This window comes from Nipponia nippon, unplaced genomic scaffold (assembly GCF_047370975.1).
Source record: "Nipponia nippon isolate SJK-2023a ecotype South Korea unplaced genomic scaffold, ASM4737097v1 scaffold_1, whole genome shotgun sequence".
Taxonomy (NCBI): Eukaryota; Metazoa; Chordata; class Aves; order Pelecaniformes; family Threskiornithidae; genus Nipponia; species Nipponia nippon.
In genome coordinates, this window is record NW_028262290.1 from 54,091,633 (window position 1) to 54,117,102 (window position 25,470).

General features: G+C 39.7%; 1 protein-coding gene across 7 annotated transcripts in view; it reads right to left on the bottom strand.

Annotated features, from left to right (window-relative positions):
• The window catches only part of DLGAP1 (DLG associated protein 1), a 430,969-nt gene that overhangs the window by 145,303 nt on the left and 260,196 nt on the right, over window positions 1-25,470 (bottom strand). For all 7 annotated transcript variants that reach the window (XM_087755762.1, XM_087755742.1, XM_087755734.1 and 4 more), the window contains one exon: window positions 710-1,735. In XM_087755762.1, coding sequence (XP_087611888.1) covers window positions 710-1,663 — 954 coding nt within the window. In that variant the 5' untranslated portion in view covers window positions 1,664-1,735. The remainder of the gene's footprint in view (window positions 1-709; window positions 1,736-25,470) is intronic.

Genomic DNA, 25,470 nt, shown 5'->3' on the forward strand with positions numbered 1-25,470 from the left:
AAAAATAGTGACGCTGTATTAACTGCAAACAGCTTGTGAGGGAGTAGGTGATGTACTCCTAAAATGTATAATCAGAACAAGCAATAATTTCAACCTTTTGATTTTTTATTTTTGACTCAAAGCCACAAGAAAGAGGAATAGCCAGATAAACAAATCTGGACACTTTACAATAACTGTTTTATGAGAATTTATATTCTATGGCAAAAAGGAAAGTAGGTTGTTTTCCTGCTGGAGAAAGTATTAAGGTACCCCAAAGTTTCTCAAAAGGGTCTCAAAAGCTTTCATAATAAAATAAGCAGTAAATGAAGGCAAATCTTGAAATTACAGAAATCAAAGAATTTGTATCCTGGTAACATTCGGTTAATTGACATTGTAATGCTAAGTGCAAGCACTACAACATCAAATTCCCTATACCCCTACTGTGACTGCCTTATAAATTCAAAAAGTACACAGAAAGGTCTCATTTTTCCCACATGAGAAAATTAAGCCTGTTCCAACATGAACTGTTTCTTTGAAATACTGAATGCTGGCAAAAAAAAAAAAAGAAAAGGAAAAGCAGATTTATTTTTAATTTCAGCAGCATTGCCCCTTGTTTGGTGATCAGTGACCTCTTGGGAAAGTTGAAACATCAGAGCAAACCTCCATCCCCGCACAAACACCTGAGACAAGGCAGAGCACAGTTAACAGCAATCAGTTCTCCACACTGTACCTGGAGGTACTGACATGACCGTTCCTGTTGACACGTCTCTGCCTTCACCACTGTCTGGTCCATGTTAACTGATGCTTTCTGGTAAACTTCACGGGCTCTGCTCACGGTTAATGTAGAGGACCAAGAGCTTTTCTTCATTAACTGGGAGTCCAAATTCACAGGCAGGTTTGCACAGGTAGAGCATTTGACATCATTATTGCTTCTGGATGACTTCACAGTATGTTCGCTAATAGTGTTATAGGCTTCCATAAAGTATTGGGAAGAAGAACGATCAGGGCATCTTCCCATGGTCATGACCCCACTGGGACCATGATAAATGCAAACATCATTGTCCAAGTTGTCATCTGAACTCCACCATCCTGATGCATTGGATCTGGGCTTACCTTCTGATCGCCTTTCTTTACTCTTGCTGCGCTTCCCATACCTCATCGTCTGCGACTCCTCTGGGCTTGCTTTGCCCCCGTTGACGCTCCCCTTGGATGGTCCCTCCAGTGAATGGGACTTGGTAAAGAGCTTTTGGACAGAATGAACCAGATGCCGGATCCTCCCTGGGCTGTCACTGCGGTGCTCCATGGCAGTCCGCTTGTACTGCAGAGTATGGTAGCCATCCCGATTCAGAGGCAGCTGCCGCTCAAACTGGTCCAAAAGGTTGGCAGGAATGCGGTTGGTCTTGTTGGCAGTTCCGTGGGGAACCAGAGCACACTCGTCCTTGAGTTCATGGTGGGAATTGTAATGCCTCCGGGGAAAAGTGCTGCTGGCAATCTGATCATTGTAGGGCACCATGCACTCTGCCTGAAAAGAGTTCCTTTGAGTGTAGTAAGGGTGGTCTGCAGGATGGGGGTCCATCGGGTTTAACAAATATGGCTTCCTGTCTGGGTGGTGTGGCAGACTGTCACACTGAGGGTCACAGGCAACCCCATGATGATGACTACGGCTGCTAGATAATCCCTTCATCGTTGATGTAAAGCAAATCCCAAAGTCATCTAATACGTATGGCTATGCAAAGGGCAGATCTCCGAGAAAGGCCTAAAAGAATAAAATACAACAGAAGTCATAAGATATTCAAGCTAAGAGAAAAAACAGCATGTGCAAAATTTTCATTCATTGTTTCTTATCGTAAAAATAATTGGAATAAACATTCTCTGATTCTTTTTATCGCTTAATCGTTCTCATTTCCAATGTAGTGATAGGGGATACCTAAATAACACACAAGAAAAATTACCTTGTTCCTCCAGCTAGAAAACAGATGCAAGAAAATTTTTCTGATATGAAATTCACTGTTGTTCACAAATCCACAGCAAGATAAGGATCACCACCTATACTCTAAAACCTCAGTCTTGAAAACATTCATAGACAGGGGACTCCCAGGAGGCCTTAATTGCTCATCTGCATGTTTTCAGGGCCAAATAAATGCATTAAAAAAGGTCATGTCCTTAATGGAGTGCTTTCCGGGTTACTTTGGGCCAAATACAAAGTGTGGTGCAAATAATGGGAAACTTTTCTCTGTCTTCAATGCACATCTGTTCATGATTCAAGTACAGTTTTACTTGATCCCCATGTTGTCTGCCTAGACTGTAAGCATCTCAAGACAATATCAAAACATTACTTCTGTAAGATATTTTCAAAGTAAGAATAAAACAATAACACATTATACTAACTCTGTAAAAATGAAGCCAAACCACCTGTTTAATAACCTATATATTTGGGGTTGTTGTATTTACTGTTTGCTTGCTCCTATTCACACAAAAAAAAATCTTATTCTGATAATGCGTGGCTTGGTTTAATTTTCCATAAATTTTCAGAGTACTAAGCAGTGTTTAAATACTACTTCTTCTACCATTAGGGGAATTGGCATAGCCAAAACTTGCACACTGCTATAACATTGTAAGAGATTTCAACACTTAATACCTGATCGCAGTTATTCGGCCCTGAAGTGACTCACAATGTTATAGACTATTGATTACAACAAATTGAAAATGGAAATCTTCATCACAAGCAATATGATAACCACTCTGTTTGAGGCCAGATGTCCTCACTTTAGCTCCCACCACTAGCAAAAGTCTGGATGCAACTGCTACTGCAACCTCTGAGCTACTAATGTGTAAATTATGGGGTTTCAGATGTGGCAAAACATTCTCATCGTGCTGTCTCAGCTCCTGACAGGCAGAGGACTCCTCAGAGGATGCCCTCTTATACCGCGCGCAACTGAAATGGGAGTCACTCAGATACTTTATTCCTTTCCAGCATGGCTAATCACATAATACTTTTGGAAACGTCACCCTTGAGATCTTTCTTGGAGTATGGACAGACATGCATAGCAAACAGCTTTCCACTATGTTCCTCCAGTGATCTCTCAGATAAAGTTCATGTTTTAACAGGTTGTAGACATTGTACCTACTGGCAAATTAGCAACAATGAAGTTTTCTAAAACAGAATTAAGTTAATGTTAGTCTGGAAAAGCATGCTCTGCATTTCATCAGAACATATTTTATATTTTCTTTTGAATCTGCAGTGAGCTAAAGAGGAGTTTTTTTCAATATGCTTCAAAGCTCGTGTGGATGTCCTGCACTTCACTCCCCCTCACTGGATCCCTGCAATGCAGAAATTGTTCATTCTCAGGAGACCCTGAATTCCAAAAAAAGAGTTTTCAAAATACCACAAAAGACACTTGAAATATTCCAAACGGATGAGCTCGCTGGCTTACCTGAGGAGGAGTATGGCCAAAGGCACTTATAAAAGCATAAAAATAATATATTCAGAGAGCTAGACTCGTCAATTATACTGTAGTGACAATCCTTAGCACTTCTAAAGAGCATTTTACATCCCCACCAACTCGTTTAAAAATGTGATCTATTAGACTGTGTAATAGAGAAACATCCAAAGGGATGTAGTAGTAGATCCATTACTTAGATAATTGAAAATGTGACTTGACCAAGAATATCCCATCAAGAAGAATACCACTAAAGGATATAATCACCAAATAAAAATACTCCAATCTATGGTATCTATGAATATCTTTCACACTTGAAGGCTTGTGAAAACAAGGCTTCAGACAGTTAATTTTTATTTAAATCCATTTACAATCATGCAACAGTCCTCAAGATGACTGATAAATTATCTTAGGGATAACAATAGACTAGTGTGCTATATAAGATAAAAATAGTAAAACCTTGCCCCAAAGTTATGGGAAAGACTCTGAGAGTACAGTAAGGTGGGACATGCCCAGAACCAGTGATTTATTTTCATTTTTTCATTATCTGAATGGCTATAAATTTTTCATTTTTGTGGACTGTGGAAAAAGAGTATATGTAGACAAAGAACTGAAAGAACCAATAATTTACAGAATAGTGAAGTCATGACAGACATGGGGGATGTCATGGAATTATTAAAGACTATGTAGTCTTAATATATTGATAGAGCAGAATGTCTGGGATGAGGGAACACTTGATCTCATTTATAGGCTGGGACAGATTAGTATGGAACATCTTGAAGATAAAGATGAGCTTAAAAGATATGAGCATGGTTTGACCGATGAGAGCAGCAGTGTAACCAGCTGTGTTTTGGAGGGACTGGCAATATGGATGCTAGGAGGATGCGCAAGAAGTCTTAAAAAGTGAAAAAGCTTATGAAAAGTGACATTTGTCTGTATAGAGAGAAAGGGAGAGGCTTTCCATAAATTGTGGAGGAAGATTGGCTAAGCACTGCTATATGAGCTTGGATGGCAAGTAGGATGGTGGAAATGTTCAGGAGAAAAGATAACATTTAGTTCTACACCCATTTTGAGTCTGAGCTGTCAATGAATCTTCCATGAGGAAGTGCTAGAGAAAAAACAGAAAATAGATAGGATGATCTGCCCAAGAGGAATCAGATGAACAGATACAGAGAATAACAGAGAAAATATGCTTGTGAAAGCAAAAGATCATAGAGTTACAAAAAAAGGAGGATAAAACTTCACAGGAGCAGCAGATTTAAAAGAGAAGGAAAAAAAGAAGTAGCAAAGACCAGAGACTGATAGAAAACCAAACAAAAAACAAAAGGGAGCAACCAACCTGTGTAACAAAAAGGAGTGATGGTAAAGGCTCCAAAACCTGGGAGAAATTGAAATTCAGAGTAAAAACTGTTTATTCCCAACTCTTAGACTGGTGTATGCATTATGAGGATTTTTTTCTGCTGCAACAGCATTGAAAATATTTATTTTATCATTTGTCAATTGTGATAAAAAAATGAGCATTAACTAGAATATAGCTTCATTTTACCTTAACTATATTACTGCTGCTACAGTATTGAAACTATAATGAATTAGAAAAAAACTCAAGAATGTACCATAGCACACCTTCCAGGAAGAAAAGAATAAGTACAATATTCTCTGCACTGAAGAAAGGAGTGGTGCTTTTCTTAAACATTTAGTGGACAATTCTTCTGCACAGAAAAAAACCAACACAATTCCTAAATCACTCTCGCACCTCGATCCAGCTTTAATATGTTAAGATACGTCTAGAACAAAAACACCCTACAGACTCTGATTCCATCAGTATTTTTGAAAAAAGATGCATCATTTTCCATAATTATGTTGGCTGAACCTATCAATCAATGTTTAGTGCAATTAACAGCTGCAGACAGGGCTATCTGATCATGCCATAAATAACTGAGAGGAAGCCAATTAAGATTTTTATTGTATTGTTATTTTTTGGCCAAACTAGGAACATTTAATTACTCATTAAATAAGGCAAGATAATTGATGAACACACTGCATATTAATAAACAGTGGAAATAGCAATTCTATGGACAGTAGACCAAACCCACTTGATGGCATAGGAATAAATGAGATGTTAAACAGATACAACATTATAAGGCTGAAGAATACTTATTACTTTCAACATTCATGTTACATTTGCTTTTGTTTTCTTGAGGATGCCCTGGGTAAGAAGGATACGAATATATTCGTTGTTGCTGCTAACATGGTGTCCCTAATGCACAACAATTTGTTGGAATAACGCAGTGGCTGGAATTCTTATGTAATTAAAGTGAAAATGCATGCAAAATAACAAAACCTGAATGCATACATTACCTACACTTTTACAAATTTTATTTAACTCTATTGTCTACTCATATGTTCCAAATTTATTCATAAAACATGTCTTCAAGAAACATATTCTTTCCCTTAGATATATGTGAAAATTTCTCTCTTATAAAAGATTTACTGATATGCCACACAGCCCCTCCAATTTTATCTCACGAGACTGCAGAATTACGTTTCTTACATTTTTACAGGAAGCTGTGAAAAACAATCAGGTAACAATGCTTTCACTAAAATAATGCATACATAGGCATATAGAGAGTAAGTAGATAATACAGGAGAATGTAGCAGGGAGTACAAAATGGATAATTAATAACTCAAAATGACTAATATAATAAAAATGGTTTATGGCCATTAGCGACTTACAAACCATCATAATTGAAAAGAATTTTGTAGGATCAGTATGAAGAGTCAACATTCATAATTTTCTATTTTTTTCAATAATCTGATTAGGTTGTAGCTGTTCAAGATTCAGAGCAAGGCAAACTGCCATATGCATAATATAATGCATAATGTAAAGTGTAAGGCCAACAACTGCTAAGATAACTGACAGAATGGCAGTGGTATCTATGTCAAGGTGTGTAGCTTAATTATAAAAACATGCAAGATATATGTGAGAAACAGACAAACATGCTCTTGCAATTTGTATTAGCAATATATAGAAGGAAGGCAATGCAACTACATTACGTGTAGTTACCAACAGAGACACCCTAACAGCCAACCCTAACGCCAACAGAGACACCCTAATTAAGTGTCATCAGGACCACGGCACCTTAAGTCTAATATCCTTGTCTGTTCAGACACTAAGGAGTGAGAGACGCTGAATTTTTTTTCGTTTGGTGAACATGGTTCTTCTAAGATACCATTCAGTGAGTTAGAGGACGCTTCTGAATCCTCAGTTTTGTGTGAGGTCCAGAAGCTGAAGGGCTGGTGCACAGGTGGAAGGTGATGTAAACACATAATGTCATGCATGTACAGCTCTGAGTCAGGAAGGCATTTAATCATGCGCACAAATTGGACCATATTGGTACTTACACCTCAGATCACAGCAGTCTTTTCAAAGAAATGCTGCGTTACTGTTTGAAGTGAGAGGACATAAATTATGCATTTTAGCAGTACTATTTGTAGTTGTGCTCCCATTTTATGCTCTATGGTAAACAAACAGAGGTTATCATTTCCATATTGCACACCAAAGATTCTCAGCATTTGCTTATTTATTTACTTACACACTATGGGATGTTCCCAGGGAAATTCCTTTCCCTGATTCTCAGACTTTTACAAACACATGGAAGATACATTTATGCCGAGAACCAAACTTCCACATGTTCCTCATGCAGCACATTGCTTTATCCCAAAGGTCTTGATATTTTGCAGCCATTCTGTGTGGCCTTTCTGTTAGGTTACATCACATTAATGAAATTGTAGACATCATTAAAAGGATACATAATCTAAAATGCATCTATCCACATATTTTATTAAAGGTGTTCAGAAGAAAATGAAGTCTCAAATTATCTTCCTAATCCATTTTGGCATGTAATATGAAAGATACTGTGCCTTGGGTAAAACTCTCAAGAGAATGTCTGGCTTTTGCTTCCATATCAGCAATCACACCAGGCAAGCGATACTTACAATATAATTTAATCTTGAACAGTGGATGGGGAGTCATAAAGAGAAATGTTTTGGTCAGTAACATAAACTTATTCCAAGTTCATGGGCAGATCAATAAGTGGGAGTAACGGGGGGAAAAAGTAATTAAACTCTAGCTGATCTGTGAGGAGTCCCTTGTGAATGGTATGCATACAGAAAAAAAAAAGGAGAGAGGCATCCCACCAACGGTGGCATAAAAATGGATTTTTTTTTTTTTTCTGTCTGCATCCAACAATCTTTAGTTTGCATATACTTGTGGTGGCAAGGTTCACATTTACATTTGATGACTGTTTTCATCCATGTGCTCTTGGTGAGCAACTGTGGTGGTCCGTAGCAGGGTAGTATGTGCCTTGAAGGTTTGGGTTTGGATTTCTTTTCTTCATCTCTGTGGCGAATAGCAAGTTGATTCTTCACTAGGAGTGTCACAAAAACTGTAGTCACTAAAGGAACCTAACACATAATTAATCTCTGAGTCATATCTAAATACATTACAAGGTCTGCAAGAGTTCTAGCAGTAATATGTCAGCAAAATTTTGACACACAGAGTCTGATTTTTTCAATCCTGTTAGGAGTGAGACTGGCAATAGGCAGGATTGCACGCAAAAATGTTCGCTCTACAAACAGAAATACCAAACTGTGATCATCTGCTCTTCCACTCTCCTCATTTGCACACACAATTAACAGTCAACTTTTAGAAAATTCTGATCTGCTCCAGTGAGTAATAATATAATGTGTAATTAGACTGCTCATGCCTTTTGTGTGGTATAGGACATAGAGTCTCTCTGACTTGATAAGGTACAGCACATCGGTTGGAGAGCCTATTGTGAATTCCTCTGCAAATTCAGAACTGCCAATCAACATTTTCTTCTCCCAGAAAGAAAACAACCAGGAGATGATGTCTATATAACATGCATGTAAGATAATATATTAAAGTGAATAATTTGACAAATGTCACCTAGGCAGTATTGAAGCATATACCTCATATACAAGTTTAGATGTTGCATTTTATACTTCTCAGTCTGTAGGATGACGAACTTTATGACCTTAATATTTTTTTTAGCAATACTTACAATGAGTTTCCAGAATGCTGTCTGGGCTGGGGGAACAGCAAAAGGGGATGAAAAGGAAGATGCTCCAAAATTTGCAACGAGGTTGACACATACTTACCTGGGTTGCTCTCTTTTGGGTACCCTACTGTCACACCTAAGTTTGCAACTCGAGATCTTTTACTTGCTTTCCTCACAGAAGATTTCTTAAAATGAAAGGATTACAGCCACTACCTTCTAGCAATTACAGATAATCAATGTGATTCGGACTGCTTATATTATTTTAGGATTACAAAAGGAAGCAAGTATGAGGGATAGGCCACACGTTCCTACAGCACTGACATCTCATAAAAATAGAGGGACTATCACAGTGGCATAAAACATACAGCATTAAATGACTAATAAGCATATGGAGATTTCAGGTATGTATATAGATTCTTGCAAGCCAGTCAGTTATGAATGTCAAAGGCTTATTTTTCTAGTAGGAATGAGATGATCAGCAGATAAAACATACATTTGATGTGTGCAATGTACTTTTCCTATGAAAGGCAAGTAATTTCATGCTCTGCAATGTGGTCACATAGTGAAAATTGACATCCTTGTACTAAAAGAAGCACTTGATCCTCATTGCAAGGACACTACTGTGACGAAGCAAAGGAGCCACTATAGCATCTAGTGACTGTTTGACAGCGATCTAATGGAAGCTGCTAATCTAAGTCAGACCTTGCACCAACATTACACAATCCTCGGCTACACGGCTCACTAACTCATTTTCTACCTGTTCTTTACGTAGTCTGCAATTCTGTAGCATGGCACTTTTGCGACAGGAATCGCAGTTAAATTATTGCCTGAGCTGCAGGTTTTCATGATCTCAAGAGCTTTTCTATACATATCTTGAAATGACAATATTCACTGTCAAGCCAGGCAACTGGCTTTTCTTAGCCCTATGCACTACAGTCCGCTCAAGGGACACCACACCAGAGGATCCATACTTTTATTTCTATGATGGCAGTGACACTGTGATTATGTGACTTTGCTGGTCTTGACCAGCAATTCTCATGACTCAAACTGGCTCTAAGCTTTTTATGCCTTACTATTTAGAAATTAAGCTAAACATTATGTTAAATATTTCTTTCTCCACAAAAAATCTCCCAACTCATTTTAATTTAATGAAACATAGTTTTATGAGACTCTACAGCTCCAGTCTTACTCACAAACCTTCACCTCATTTAGCAGAAACAGAGATTGTTTTCCTTGAAAAATGTTCTTCCAAGTACACTGTGATCTTTTAAGTCCAAGCAAAAGTGAATGCTACAAAAACATATAAGCATCAGAGTCTCTATGCTTGCAGATGGTCTCCCATCTTGGCTTTCAATTGGTAGCTCTATTTGAATGGTGTCACCCCTGAAAATCTGTTGTCAGCCCCAGAAACTAATGAAAATGGAGAAAGAAATTTACAAGTGTCTTAATGGAGAAACTTCATTGAAACCTTACAGGAGCTCTGTGAAGACCAAGGGTAAGAGTTGTGAAGACATTAGTATTAACAGAATGACACTACAGGGATTATTGATCTTCACAGCTGGACAGCCCATATGCTACCCCCACTAGCCCACCAGAAAGAAAAAAACCTGCAAAGTCTCAGTGAAAATGTCCCATATTGTAACTACCAGTAAGAACATAGCCATATTGGTATTATGGAGCTTTGACTGTATCAACAAATGTCACCACTATGATCACCCTGCCCAGTCATGGATATGTTCCAGGTCCTGTATGCCCAAGCCAGGCTTCTCCAGTGAGGCAGTAGGAAAAGAGATGAGGCAAACAGTGGCAAGAACATTCTGCTCATATCCAAGGACAATGAACTTCTACATGGGAGAAAACTGACTCTTGGAAGAAACAAAAGCCCTCTCTGAAGGTATGAGATAAAAGAGCTCAGCAAGCAAGGTGGAAAGTTCATTGCGTTGGAAGAAAACAATCATGCTTAGATCAAAACTTAATCTTACTTATTTTAACCTGTTCATTCCAGCTCAATCTAAAAGTAAAAAACAGCAAACATAAGCTCAGTTTGGCATTCAAATATGAAGCATCTGATTAAAAGGCAGAGAATAACAGGACTGTTGTAACTGTTCCATAAAACAGGGCTGTAACATTGAACTTCCTGAGTTTAAGGTTTCTTAAAAAAACAAACAAACTAAAACCTGAACCAAAGCCTCATATATACTGTGGTCTATAAATGCAGGTAAAGAACTTTAACCACCTTATCTTTGATGACTATAGTAACTGATCGATATTTGTTGTAACATAGTAGATAGAATGGAAATAATTTCTGGTTTTATAGCAATGCTATAAAATTGAGTTAGATTTGGTGGAAGTCTTAAGCTCAAATCAACTTGTCTCATTTCACCTCTACTGGCATGAAAAATAATAAGAAACGGCAAAATCTTTTCAGAGGCAAACATTTAGTACAAATATTTTTCATGCAGCTCTAGCTATGAAGAAATTGGCAACCATTTTTAAAGTGGACTATTTTTCACAGAATTCCGTGAAAAATGTTTGTGAGCTATGGCAAACTGGGAAATAAATCTTAATTTATGAAGAATGTCTGAAAAAAATAATTGGTCCTTTCAAAAAGCTACTTAAGTTTATCAAGTACCTCATAGCATACAATGTGACAGCAAAAGTAAGCATAGAAGAGAAAGTTTGCAGGCAAAAGGCTCTTTCCCCAAGCATGGCACAGGACAGTGGTTGCATCGCCTCCGGGAAGGTATTCTGCCCTCGAGCTGAGGACACAACATCTCAACTTCTGCTTTGAGGCTTTATTCAATTCCACCTAAACCACAGAACAACTAGCCACACTTAATCTATAAATTTACAAGAGCAATAATTTAAAAACTGTTACAAAAACTGCATAACAGTAACTTTGATTTTATTTGGATATGATTCTGATTGAAAACATAAAAAATAAAAAAGAGTATATCAGATTTTCTTGCTATTATTTATGCACATCTAATTTGTTTCCACTGTGCTCATGTGCTCGTCTCTTTTTTTTTTTTTCCCTGTGCATTTTTTCAGTAAATAGATTCAATGGTCTGCACATACCTAGAAACAAGTAAATGTAAAGATTAAAAAAATAATTTTGCAAAGTTCATTTTGAACTTTGATCATGTATGTTGAGAAATGCATACAAATGGCATATGACAAGAATCTGATTGTTAGGAATTATGCTTATCCAATTAAGAATCAGAAATTAATTCTATTAATATGCAGGTAAAATGAAGACAAAGCTTAATTACTGAATACAGAACACTTCTAATGAACCCCTGCAAACATGCTAAAAATTATTCATAGAAATAAATTTTTCAGAACAGTGAACATGCCTTAAACATTTCAGAAATGGTTTTCAGAATAGCTTTTAAATCAGGAAGAGGCAAAAGTAACTGAAAAAATTATTTGATGAAATTACTCATTATGAATAATAGTCTATCTGATGTTGAACAGCTGAAAAAGAAAAATGAATAAAAATGCTGATAACTTGAATTGCACAGGTCAGCTTTGTAATGTCACAGAATTTAACTGTGATTTCTACTTGACTGACTGATTGATCTTTACTTCCACAGTTCATGACTGATCTTTTATCAATTTGGTGAGGTCACACAGGATTCACTCTGAGGATTCGACACTGGAAGAAATATGGTGGTGGTACCCTCACGTTAGGTGCCACCTAAAATGCTTGTGCATGTACTTCAAGCAAGGAGGAAGTATCAAAGGTGCAGGAGGAGGCCATCCCCATGTGCCGTAAGTCGAGCAGGCGGGGGAGAAGACCGGCCTGGCTGAACAGAGAGCTTTGGCTACAAGTCAAGAAAAAAAGGAGAGCTTACCGCCTTTGGAAGAAGGGGCAGGTGACTCAGGAGGACGACAAGGATGTTGTGAGGTTATGCAGGGAGAAGATTAGAAAGGCGAAGGCCCAGCTAGAACTTAAACTGGCCACCACTGTTAAAGATAACAAAAAAAGTTTTTATAAATATATCAGTGACAAAAGGAGGGCCAGGGAGAATCTCCCTCCTTTGTTGGATGCAGAAGGTAACTTTGCCACAAAGGATGAGGAGAAGGCTGAGGTACTTAATGCTTTCTTTGCCTCAGTCTTTAATAGTCAGACTGGTCATCCTCAGGGTTTTCAGGCCCCTCAGCTGGGAGATGGAGACAGGAAGCAGAATGAAGCCCCAGTTGTTGAAGAGGTGGCAGTGACCGACCTGCTCCTCCACCTGGATGCGCACAAGTCCATGGGGCCAGACGGGATCCACCCAAGGGTACTGAGGGAGCTGGCAGAGGAGCTGGCCAAGCCACTCTCCATCATTTATCAGCAGTCCTGGTCAAGCGGGTAGGTCCCAGATGACTGGAAGTTAGCAAATGTGACGCCCCTCTACAAGAAGGGTTGGAAGGAGGATCCAGGGAACTACAGGCCTGTCAGCCTGACCTCGGTGCCGGGAAGGGTCATGGAACAAATCATCTTGAGTGCCATTACGTGGCACGTGAGGGACAACCGGGGGATCAGGCCCAGCCAGCATGGGTTTATGAAAGGGAGGTCCTGCTTCACTAACCTGGTCTCCTTCTATGACAAGGTGACCTGCTTAGTGGATGAGAGGAAGGCTGTGGATGTTGTCTACTTGGCCTTTAGTAAGGCCTTTGACACTGTCTCCCACAGCATTCTCCTGGAGAAGCTGGCTGCTCACGGCTTGGATGGGTGCACTCTACACTGGGTTAAAAACTGGCTGGACGGCCGAGTCCAGAGAGTGGTGGTGAATGGAGTTAAATCCAGTTGGTGGCCAGTCACGAGTGGTGTTCCCCAGGGCTCAGTGTTGGGGCCGGTCCTGTTCAATATCTTCACTGATGATCTGGATGAGGGGATTGAGTGCACCCTCAGTAAGTTTGCAGATGACACCAAGTTGGGTGGAAGTGTTGATCTGCTGGAGGGTAGGAAGGCCCTACAGAGGGACCTGGACAGGCTGGATCGTTGGGCCAGGACTAACTGTATGAGATTCAACAAGGCTCAGTGCCGGGTCCTGCACTTGGGTCACAACCACCCCATGCAATGCTACAGGCTTGGGGAGGAGTGGCTGGAGAGCTGCCTGGCAGAAAAGGACCTGGGGGTGTTGGTTGACAGCTGCCTGAACATGAGCCAGCAGTGTGCTCAGGTGGCCAAGAAGGCCAATGGCATCCTGGCTTGTATCAGGAATAGTGTGGCCAGCAGGACCAGGGAGGTGATCGTCCCCCATACTCGGCACTGGTGAGGCCGCACCTCGAGTCCTGTGTTCAGTTTTGGGCCCCTCACTCCAAGAAGAACACTGAGGTGCTGGAGTGTGTCCAGAGGAGGGCAACGAAGTTGGTGAAGGGTCTAGAGAACAAGTCTTATGAGGGGCAGCTGAGGGAACTGGGGTTGTTTAGTCTGGAGAAGAGGAGGCTGAGGGCGGACCTTATCACTCTCTACAACTACCTGAAAGGAGTTTATAGTGAGGTGGGGGTAGGTCTCCTCTGCCAGGTAACAAGTGACAGGACAAGAGGAAACGGCCTCAAGCTGCGCCAGGGGAAGTTTAGGTTGGATATTAGAAAAAACTTCCTCACCGAGAGGGTGGTCAAGCATTGGAACAGGCTGCCCAGGGAAGTGGTTCAGTCTCCATCCCTGGAGGTATTTAAAAGACGGGTAGACGTGGTGCTCGAGGACACGGTATAGTGGTGGACTTGGTCGTGATAGGTCAACGGTTGGCCTCGATGACCTTCAGGGTCTTTTCCAACCTTAACGATTCTATGATTCTGTGATTCACATACATGTTTCTAAGAAACTCAGATCTGAAGGTGATTTCTTCTTCACTGTATGCACTCTGTACAGAAGCTCATCACAAATCACTGCGCTGAGATATACAAAATAGTAAATGAACATCTTACTGTTGAAGGATGCCCGAGTTCATCAGCACATTAGGCATTTATACACTGTGTGTTTCACTCTTGGGGGCTCAGAGGGAACACCAAAGCACCAGAATCTGTTAATTTATACTAGCTTTGACAGAGCATCACACATTGCTGACATTAAACACGATAATAAAGAATCGAATTAAAACTTTTCTTTATATGTAGAGAGAGCCAAGAAGTCAAAACCAAGTAAAATATAGTAAAGAATATTTCAATTTCACTTGAACTTCTGTATTAAGGAGTATTCATTGAAAAGGGAAAATCAAAGTGAGGGAGGGAAAGAGCGGGAGAGAAAGCACTAAATGAAAATAAGGAAAAGGAAGTATGAGCTTAATTCTCTTTTTTCTGTGTTACTACTTCTAGCAATGCCCCAATTGATTTAACCTCATAGATCTCACTGGAATTACTTCTGAGTGAGACCAGCATGAATATCATGAAAGTGGATGGAATGAACTTAATCTCTGCTTTTAATACTTGCTAGTTTAAAGTAATAATAAAGAATAAGTATTTTCCATAATATTTAGTAGGTACAGTTTTGAAACCATTAATAATACACTTTAGAAGAGAATGGTATTAGTAACTCATCGTTTCATCACATAGAACTACCAAAAATGAAATACACTTCAAGGAGCTCCTGAAATTTATTTTACAGTTAATGGCAAATGATAAAGTGTACATATATTGGAATATTGTACACTTTAAGGTGAAATGCTTTATTTCTAGGTTCTACTGCAAAGCATCTTGTAATGAGTATTTTAAAAAATTACTTGTCATGCATTTTAAATTATTTTTAATTAAATTAAGCTCTAATATTCTGTAAAAACTGCCTGCAGAGTAATACATAAATGTGCATTAAATATTTCCATAGCATTGAAAATACTTCAGGAAAATGGTTCTTTAAAAGAGAAACATGATAAGCAGACTACTATATACATCAAACTGGTGATATATGCCGAACATCCTCATAATTCTTTGTTACTTCCTCCTCCTAATTTAATTCCATTTCAGGGTGAAGGGTGAGTGGATTCATACAATCTACTTTAATTTGTGTACTAAAAAGCCATACTCCCTTAAACCTGAATGAAAGGTACACAGCCTTTTCACTTTATTACATCTTAGCTAGTCAACAGAAACCTCATCATTCCTTTCAAAACATGAGGTTCATCACATGTTAAATCTCAGCATTATTGTGTAAGCTCAGGAGGAGCCACAGTCACTACACTATTTGTCCTCATACGTAATATGAGGGTTATAAAAACCATCCATAACTACTACTGTGGAGCCACAATTTTTTGTTGACATAGAGTACACCTTATTACAGAATCATAGAATGGTTTGGGTTGGAAGGGACCTTAAACATCATGTGCTTCCAACTCCCCTGCCATGGGAAGGAATACCTTCCACTAGACCAGGTTGCTCAAAGCCCCATCCAACCTGGCCTTGAACACTTCCAGGGATGGGGCATCCACAGCTTCTCTGGGCAAGGTGTTCCAGTGCCTCACCACCCTCACAATGAAGATGATCTTCCCTATATCTAATCTAAATCTACCCTCTTTCAGTTTAAAGCCATTACCCCTTGTCCTATCACTACATGCCCTTGTAAAAAGTCCCTCTCCAGCTTTCTTGTAGGCCCCCTTCAGATACTGAAAGGCTGCTATAAGGTCTCCTTGGAGCCTTCTCTTCTCCAGTCTGAACAACTCCAACTCTCTCAGCCTGTCCTCATAGGAGAGGTGCTCCAGCTCTCTGATCATCTTTATGGCCCTCCTCTGGACTTGCTCCAGCAGGTCTATGTCCTTCTTACATTGGGGGCCCCAGAGCTGAATGTAGTACTCTAGGTGAGGTCTCAGGAGAGTGGAGTAGAGGGGGAGAATCACCTCCCTTGACCTGCTGGTCACGCTTCTTTTGATGCAGCCCAGGATATGGTTGGCTTTCTGGGCTGCAAGGACACATTGCCGGGTCATGTTGAGCTCCACATCCACCAACACCCCCAAGTCCTTCTCTTCAGGGCTGCTCTCAATCCATTCTCCACCCAGCCTGTAATTTTGCTTGGGATTTCCCAGACCCATGTGCAGGATGTTGCACTTGGCCTTGTTGAACTTCATGAGGTTCGCATGGGCCCACCTCTCAAGCCTGTCAAGGTCCCCTTAGATGGCATCCCTTCCCTCCAGCATGTTGACCACACCACACAGCTTGGTGTCGTTGGTAAATTTGCTGAGGGTGTACTCAATCCCACTGTCCATGTCACTGACAAAGGTGTTAAACAGCACTGGTCCCAATACCGACCCCTGAGGAATGCCACTCATTACTGGTCTCCACTTGGACATTGAGCCGTTGACCACAGCTCTTTGAGTGCAAACATCCAGCCAATTCCTTATCCACTAGGTGGTGCATCCATCAAATCCATGTCTCTCCAATTTAAAGACAAGAATGTCATGTGGGACAGTGTCAAATTCTTTGCCCAAGTCCAGGTAGATGATGTGAGTTGCTCTTCCCTTATCCACCAAGCCTGTAATCCCATCGTAGAAGGCCACCAAATTTGTCAGGCACGATTTGCCCTTAGTGAAGCCAATCACCTCCTGATTTTCCATGTGCCTTAGCATAGTTTCCAAGAGGATCTGCTCCATGATCTTGCCGGGCACAGAGGTGAAACTGACTGGCCTGTAGTTCCCTGGGTCTTCCTTTTTTCCCTTTTTAAAAATGGGTGTTATGTTTTCCTTTTTCCAGTCAGTGGGAACTTCACTGGACTGCCACAACATCTCAAATATGATGGATAGCGGCTTAGCAACTTCATCCGTCAGTTCCCTCAGGACCTGCGGATACATCTCATCAGGTCCCATGGACTTGTGCACCTTCAGGTTCCTTAGATGGTCTCGAACCTGATCTTTTCCTACAGTGGGTGGTTCTTCATTCTCCTAGTCCCTGCCTTTGCCTTCTGTGACTTGGGCGGTGTGGCTTGAGCACTTGCTGGTGAAGACTGAGGCAAAAAGTCATTGAGTACCTTAGCCTTCTCCATATCCTGGGTAATCAGGTCTCCCGTTTCCTTCTGGAGAGGACCCACATTTTCCCTAGTCTTCCTTTTATCACTGACATACCTATAGAAGCTTTTCTTGCCCTTGATGTCCCTGGCCAGATTTAATTCTATCAGGGCTTTAGCTTTCCTAATCTGATCCCTGACTGCTCAGACAATTTCTTTGTATTTCTCCCAGGCTACCTGTCCTTGCTTCCACCCTCTGTAGGCTTCGTTTTTGTGTTTGAGTTTGTCCAGGAGCTCCTTGTTCATCCATGCAGGCCTCCTGGCATTTTTGCCTGACTTCCTCTTCATTGGGATGCACCGCACCTGAGCTTGGAAGAGGTGATCCTTGAATATTAACCAGCTTTCTTGGGCTCCTCTTCCCTCCAGGGCTTTATCCCATGGTACTCTATCAAGCAGATCTCTGAAGAGGCCAAAGTCTGCTCTCCTGAAGTCCAGGGTAGCGAGCTAGCTGTGTGCGCTCCCTGGTGCCTTAAGGATCTTGAACTCCACCATTTCATGGTCACTGCGGCCAAGGCTGCCCTTGAGCTTCACATTTTCCACCAGGCCCTCCTTGTTGGTGAGAACAAGGTCCAGCATAGTACCTCTCCTTGTTGGCTCATCTATTGCTTGGAGAAGGAAGTAATCATTGTCCTTCTCATATCCTTCCATTCCAATACTCCAGTCATAGGAGCCATCCCACCACGTCTCCGTGATACCATAAGATCATCTTGTAGAAAGATAGTAATTCTGATTTTGAAGATATGAAGTAACAGAATCTGCCACATTTCCAAGCAAATTGTTCTGGTAATTAGCCACTGATACATAGCTGCATCTAAATGTGTCTGGTATCCACTTCCAGAATAGCTCTGGAGTTTTTTGAATAGACCTTTTCAGAAGACCTTACCATGAGCCATGTTCCCTCATGCCGCTATAACAGAATTATTTCATGCCCTTCTCTGTCATAAATTAAATTGACTGGGTTTCTTCAATCACATTTGAAGGCAGATTTTCAGGCTTTTATTAACTCCTGAAGCTGCCTACCATCCAGCCTTTGGCTACTTTATAAAATACAGTTCTTATCAGATATGCAATAATGTTGTCATGCTGTATCAGTAAATACAGATTTGTTCTTGTGAATTCCTCTGTCTACAAAGAACTTGACTGAAAATGTCCAGTAAACTTGTCACAGCAGGGCTTGGGCCTTTCCCTGCTATGGGGAAAACCATGAAGATCCTAGTTTGGACTGTAAACAGAGTACAATATATAACATACAAGATGATACTTATTCATAGCTGTCTTCAGTTCACATAATAGAATTTTTTTTTTTGGTTTAGATTTGGAGTGCTAATTTAAAACAACGATTTTCAAATTCTTGAATTCATGCTTACACAGAAAGACAGATTCACATTTTACCAATAATTAGATAAATTAAAAGTATTTCTTGAGACCAGTCACATTAACCTGTATTTGCACAAATGTAACTCAGAATCATACCCAATGTTCAAGTAAACTAATTTTATTTTTCATTCATATTTTCAGCCATTACTGTTTACCAATGTTAAATCTGTACTGCATGGAGGAAAGGAAACAAAATGACATTAGCTCCATAAAACAGTAGCCGATCTAAAATTTCATGTTTACCCTCTTTCTTGGGAAGTTCACTGTAAAGCCAGACCTAGTGATCATTATCGACTCTGACAGTCAGGCTAACCCCTGCTTACACAGCAATGCATGTGAGCACTAGCAAAGAAACGGGACACATCGTTGTTAGAAAACTTGCACTACTGCAACTGTAATAGCCAGTGTCTTTTCAGAGCGTACTATTTAAGGCACTGCAGAGAAGATCCAAGACAGGAATTTTGGGTAACATGGGTGGTTTCTTTCAGAAATGTATGATTTCTGTAGTAATACTTTCCAGCAGATAAATGAAGGACACTGGTTTCAATAACTATCCATTTTGAAATTACTTGAGCATGAAACTTATTTAAAAATAAAGAAATATTTTTTAAAAAGGTAAATAAATTACTTTTTTTAACTTACAGGTGACAGCTGCTCAAAGGATATTAGTAAACTAATTGTATTCTTTTTATTACAATGATAATATTTATGCATTGAAATTCTGTACCTATTTAAAGAACTGCTAGGCAACGAGTATTTAGGGTAGAGTTTAGTTCTGCAGGGGGTTATAAAATCCCTTATTAATATCTGAATTAGTGAAGGTAAAACAGCTGCAGAACATAAGTGAATGAAGACATGGGCTGAATCTTGTGGTGTAAGTGGGCAGAGTCCTGGGATCTGCAACACTGTACAGACACAGACAGTTTGGCCATTTGCACTTTGAATTCCTTTGTTTCCATCCCAGAATGGCTGTAATGGAATACGGTGGGCTCCAGCAATATCGGGATATATATTTATTTTATCCAGTCTCTTCCTTCCATTTTATTTCAAGTTTAAGAACAAATGCGGTTAAGGTAAGATGAGAGGAAGGCCCATAATTTTATTTCACCATCTTCCACAATAGGTTTCTGTAGAGAAGTGTAAAACAGAAGACACAACAAAACACATATACTCCACAAACTCACTGAAAACACACCAAATAAAAGCAGGCAAGTAGATGTGGCAAACACTGTTATTCTTTACATGAATGAATATGTGGAATGTTAAAAAGTGATGATCCTACTCTTTTTTTTTAGAATAAGTACTTTATTGGCTGATTATAAAGCCATGTTCAGAAGAGCCTTGCATACTTTTAAAAAGTCATTCCTCTCTTTTCCTGAATGGAAAGAGACTGGCAGGTCAAGGACATATGTAGAGAAAGTTCAGAATAAAACCCCAGAAGCAGCATGAAGAGGTCTGTGATCTCTCCTACCCTAAGTGAACAGGAAAAAAAGGCCAAGCATGCTAAGGCTCTTAACATTGGTTTAGTTCCAGAAGATTGTGATTTAAAGGGAAGTTTTTATGGTCTTAATACAGCCATTAAGAGTGTGATCTCAGACAATTACAGTGCATCTTTGAAGTCTATGGGAGACATGGTGGACAGCAATAAAAATGATTTGTTAAGGATTACTTGCCAGGTTTCCTGCAGTAAGGTTTATACAATCCCCCTTTTTGTGCACTTGTGTCCGTTCTTCCACCCACAGCCCTACCTCCTGACCTGCCTCCCTACTTCAAATTTCAACTGGCAGGAGTTGAAATACAAGATTTGTACAACCCCTGAAAGTTTTGGCAGAGAGGCAAATCCTGCCTATTTCTTGACAGTGGGAAGAACCATAAAAGGAGTCTGAATCTTCCTAGAGATCAAAGAATCTGTTAGTTTTGGACCTGGGCTCCAGTGGCACAAGGCACCAGGGACACCATCCAGAGACAGGACCTTTCCAAGATTCACAGCATCAGAAATGGTGGCATCTGAAGATCAAAGAATAAGAGCAAAAAGCATAGATGGCATCATGCATCCTCCAAGCTCTCCTTTCTTTGTCCTTCAGAAAGCACTGGCTTCCCAAGTACACTGCTTGGGAACCTGGGAAAGCCGAGGAGCCCACCAATCGATCCCTCCTCAGGTTTCCCACAATGAGCCCTGAAGGTTTGCCTGATGCAGAAGCTGCCATTCAGACTCAGATGTGGCCACCTAAGTTGTTTTCTTTGGTTCCGCAGTTTGAATCCTCTGAGTTGACTGAGTATCTCCTATTGTACTGCTCATTCTTATAGCAGACCTGGGAAGTTTCCTCCATGAGCTCAGGTTGACTTGCCCTCTGTTAATTCTCACATCACGGAACCACACAAAGGAGCATTTTTTTCCCTTTAGTTTTGAAGGGCTGTGTGACTATTTGGACTGAATATGGAGCTATATTTTCTGCCATTTTCTCATAAAATTTTGAACTCAAATCTGACTGAGGCAACCATAGCACCTGTAAAGATGATTACACTCTTACAAGTCTCATAAAAAAACAGGAACCCACACCAGGTTTGAACATTTACAAGCTCACTTCTCATAAGTTTTTATTCCTGCGTCTGACTACTCCAGTTCAAGAAAACAGCCTGACTGCTGCTGCCAAAAAAATGATACGGGAAAAGACTAAAGATACATATGGAGTAACAAAAACACCACCATGATTCAATTAACTATGCAGTCAGTTGACACACAGGAAGCTATAGAAAGTCACATTTCCCAGTCAAGGCAGCCATGCATTACTCACACAGCTACTTGCTTTATGTTATGATAATGAACATATTAGTATCAGCACCTTTACTGTTTTTATCTTCTAGACTTTTGAAAGGCTTCAAATCTATTAATATCCAAAAAAAAAAGCCATCCCCTTTTTTACACAACTTCCATGCAGGTCAAAAAAACTTTGAGAAAAAAGTAAATTTCCCAGGTATTTTAACACTATTTTGAAGTCTGGATTGGGAAAAGTAATTGAAATGAAGTGTATAAGACTTAATCTTTTTTAATCTTAATGATGGTGACATACGAGGATTCCACTACCTACCAGTCCAAAACACAAAGCAGTCAATTTAATATGAATTTGTTCTGCTGCTTTACATCTATCTTGGACACATAGGGCATTCTTGTGAAAGTAAATAGACAGAATGATAAATAGAGAATTTGAGTTTAATTATGATAATTGTAAAAAGCATTATGTCTGTTTCCTTTTCTTGACGGTTGTTTTTTTTCATAGACAGAAGCTCAAGAAACTAGAATGTGCTGTAGTAGGAAGTTTTTTAGATTTGAATTCATCAGTAAAGATTTTTTAAGGGATGGTCTAAATCCAAAAAGGTACTAATAGAAACACTGCTATTAACCTGAAAAAAGCTTAATTATTATAGCAAATCTTGTCTCACAGACATGCAGGTAACAAAACAAAACAGTCCTTTATACCTTCAATTCCAGCTCACCCACATTCTCATAAGTAGCTAAAACAATCCATGGCATCTGGAAAAACAAATCATCAACATTTATCACTCCTTGTTCCACACATTTTAAACCTTAGCCAAAGTGAGAAGTTCTGAAGCTTGCAATATTCTCTTGCTGGGATCAGACACAAGTGACTGTGTCCTGGGTGATGCCTGTGTTTCACAGTACAACCCTGGTCCTCTTCCTGGAGAATATGCCATCCCCTTATCAAGGGGACATGTTTGCTGCAGTATCCTGCTCTGGTTCGTTAGGTGGGACTGCACTCATTCTCAATAGGCAACCTGTGGAAATCTTAGACTAGATAATTACAGGCTTCTGCCTACTCCTTCTCACATGGCCAATAAACCTCTGTTGTTACCAGACTTTGTGGTCACCATTCTCCCATGGCCTGAAGTCCCCGGCAGTCCCTGGTGTTTTTCCTCAACACTAGTTGTGATTAGAAAACAGGATGAGGGCAAGAATGCAAAGCAGTTTTGTTGAAAATGCACTGAATAATGAAGTTACGCTTATTTCCCTAAGCTGCCCATTTGCATGCCATTGGTCATGAATAGTATGGCTAAAACCAAGATGTCACAGACAAAATCTACCTGGAATGCAACAACACTGCAGAAACATTCAGCAATGAACTTAACCTAAGGCGCCTGTTTCTTAGCTCTTCTAATGACCAACTAGATGCCCTTTGTGAAAGTAGGATAATTGTCAAATGAGTTTCTAATTGTCAGTAACTGAATATTTTTTGTTAAACACTTAATGATATGACTTCTTCTCAAGGCAGCTGCACTCCTAAGTGAACTCCACAGGCACTAATTTTTTCTTTTATGATTCGAGGGATATTATTCTTCCCTTTGCTTCCACGCATAACTTCAGCACACAGCTAACTTCTGTTTGCTTTAAGGTGAGTTGCCCTCAGAAGTACACACTCAGGGACACATCAGCAGCATTACAGTTCTAAAGAGTAATGTTCTGGTTGAAAGAGAAGATGTAATGAAGTATGATAAGAAACATGAAGAAGATTGAGAGGAGTATGAAGTGCTCCATGGCTAAGAAAGCTTGGCTGCCTTAGAGGCAGATGAGACAATAATAAGCAAAGAATTTGGCTGGTGGTATTAAACTACCAGCCGGAGAAAAACTTTCCTGTTTCACCTCCTGGTCAGTTACATCTCATGGTACATATTTCTTAACTTCTTGGAGTTTGGGGTATGTAATGGCTTTCTCTGTGAAGCATGAAGAAACAGAATGTACACAGCTTCCCAGAACATCATATGATACCGAAGAGATGAAGTGAAACAGGAATGTCTCAGTGACGCCCACAGGAACAGTCACCATCGCCAAATTGTCAGCATGCCTCTGCAATGCCAGACCACAGTGAGCATATGGATAGTTTAGGCTTTCTGCCATTAGACTAGCTTAGCGAAGCACATGGTTCATGCATATCTAGTCTAGCTTTGTGTCAGTGGAAAAAATATTTCCATTACAAGTAGCCTCCCGGACTTAGGGAAGAAGGGCTGGTTCTCGGGCAACTTCCACGGAAAAGCCTGCTGCTGCCTTCTGCATCCATCAGGTTCTGTGGTACCTCCCTGCAGAAACCCTTCATGTGATCTGCTATTACACCTCTGAGATCATGAACCAAGGTGTGAAACAGAATACTCTTCCCTTCTGTCAAGCGAACATGACTGACAGTTCTGCAAAATCCCTCCAACAGATGACACTACCGGGGATTTTCATTCTGTTACAACTCATGCAGGCTGTACAGCAGCAATTTCTGCAAAGCCTGCTCTCCATGACCTCCCCAGGAGACAGTGCTTTAGTGAAAGATACACACTGCCCAGAACCTTTTGTGAAAAAATGCTCTGTATCCTTTGGAAGAGAAAACTTCAAGTCTGGCAGAATTGGATATTTCAAGTTTCATTTTCTTTAGAAAAACATTAAGCCCAAGCCATAAAAACACCACAGGGTGAACAGCACAACATATGACCTAACTTTGGTCTCTCTAGAAACAGATTCTGGTATAGTCTGCAGTGCCATTGTCTATGTTGCAAAATGACCAAGCCATTTAGTACATTTTCATGTATTTTCCTTATGGAATATTATTCCTGCAGAAATTTAGTGTTCAAATTTGCAGTATCTTGACAAAATGAAGAAAACCAGAATATACTATCCTGTATTGCAGTTGACTAAGTAGCTAACTTTTATCAGCACTGAATGAATTAAAAATATGTTTATATAAAATGTTCCTCCTTTTGAAGCTCACTTGGTTATTTATATACCAGTACATAACCCATATTACAACTCTGAGATCTAGGAAGGTTTCCAACTAATATGCTATGGATATAACAGTGGCAATCATGTACCTGTACATTTGTTCCACTTCAAAAAAGAAGCGGAATATAAAATGGGACAAAAGTTAAATAGTAAGTTAAACACTGGTTAACATATACATCCATCATTCTGCAAACACACATGATTAATTATACTAACTTGAATAATCCTATGCAAATGAATCTACTTGCAAATAAAAATTCGTAATATTAAATATTTGTGAAACAGAGGACAAAATGTTCATACCAAAATCACAGTTGAATACAGTGCTTAAAATATTCTCTTAGTGTTTGCCTTCCATTTTTTTGGCATATTAATTGAATTTTCTTTCGCACTGGCAGCATACAGGAATGATTTGATCAAGAAGTCTTTAAATATTAACAATGAGCCAGAGAAGTCTCAGAGGAAAGAATCTTGTTAGTTGCAATGTAAATGCAAATGAATATGTAATGTTTTCTGGCATACTACTACTGTGGTCTATCGTATAGGCCCAAAACATTATTACCTGATGTACTGTAATTAGACATCTTTTCAATTAATATAGAGAAATGTCTTTTTAAAGCCAACTAGTCTTCATGTCAGGTATCGATATATTTTTTCTTAATACTTAAATGTTTTGCAAAACTGAAAATAACAGTTAGCTATGCAAAATTTCAATAAAGGAGTACTTCTAACTACCTCATCTCCCTTATAAACTTTAAGCATACAATTTCAAGCAAGAGTTGAAAAAGAAACCACACATCACTATATAGGCTTGTTCTTCAGCAAAAAAATGACATGTAC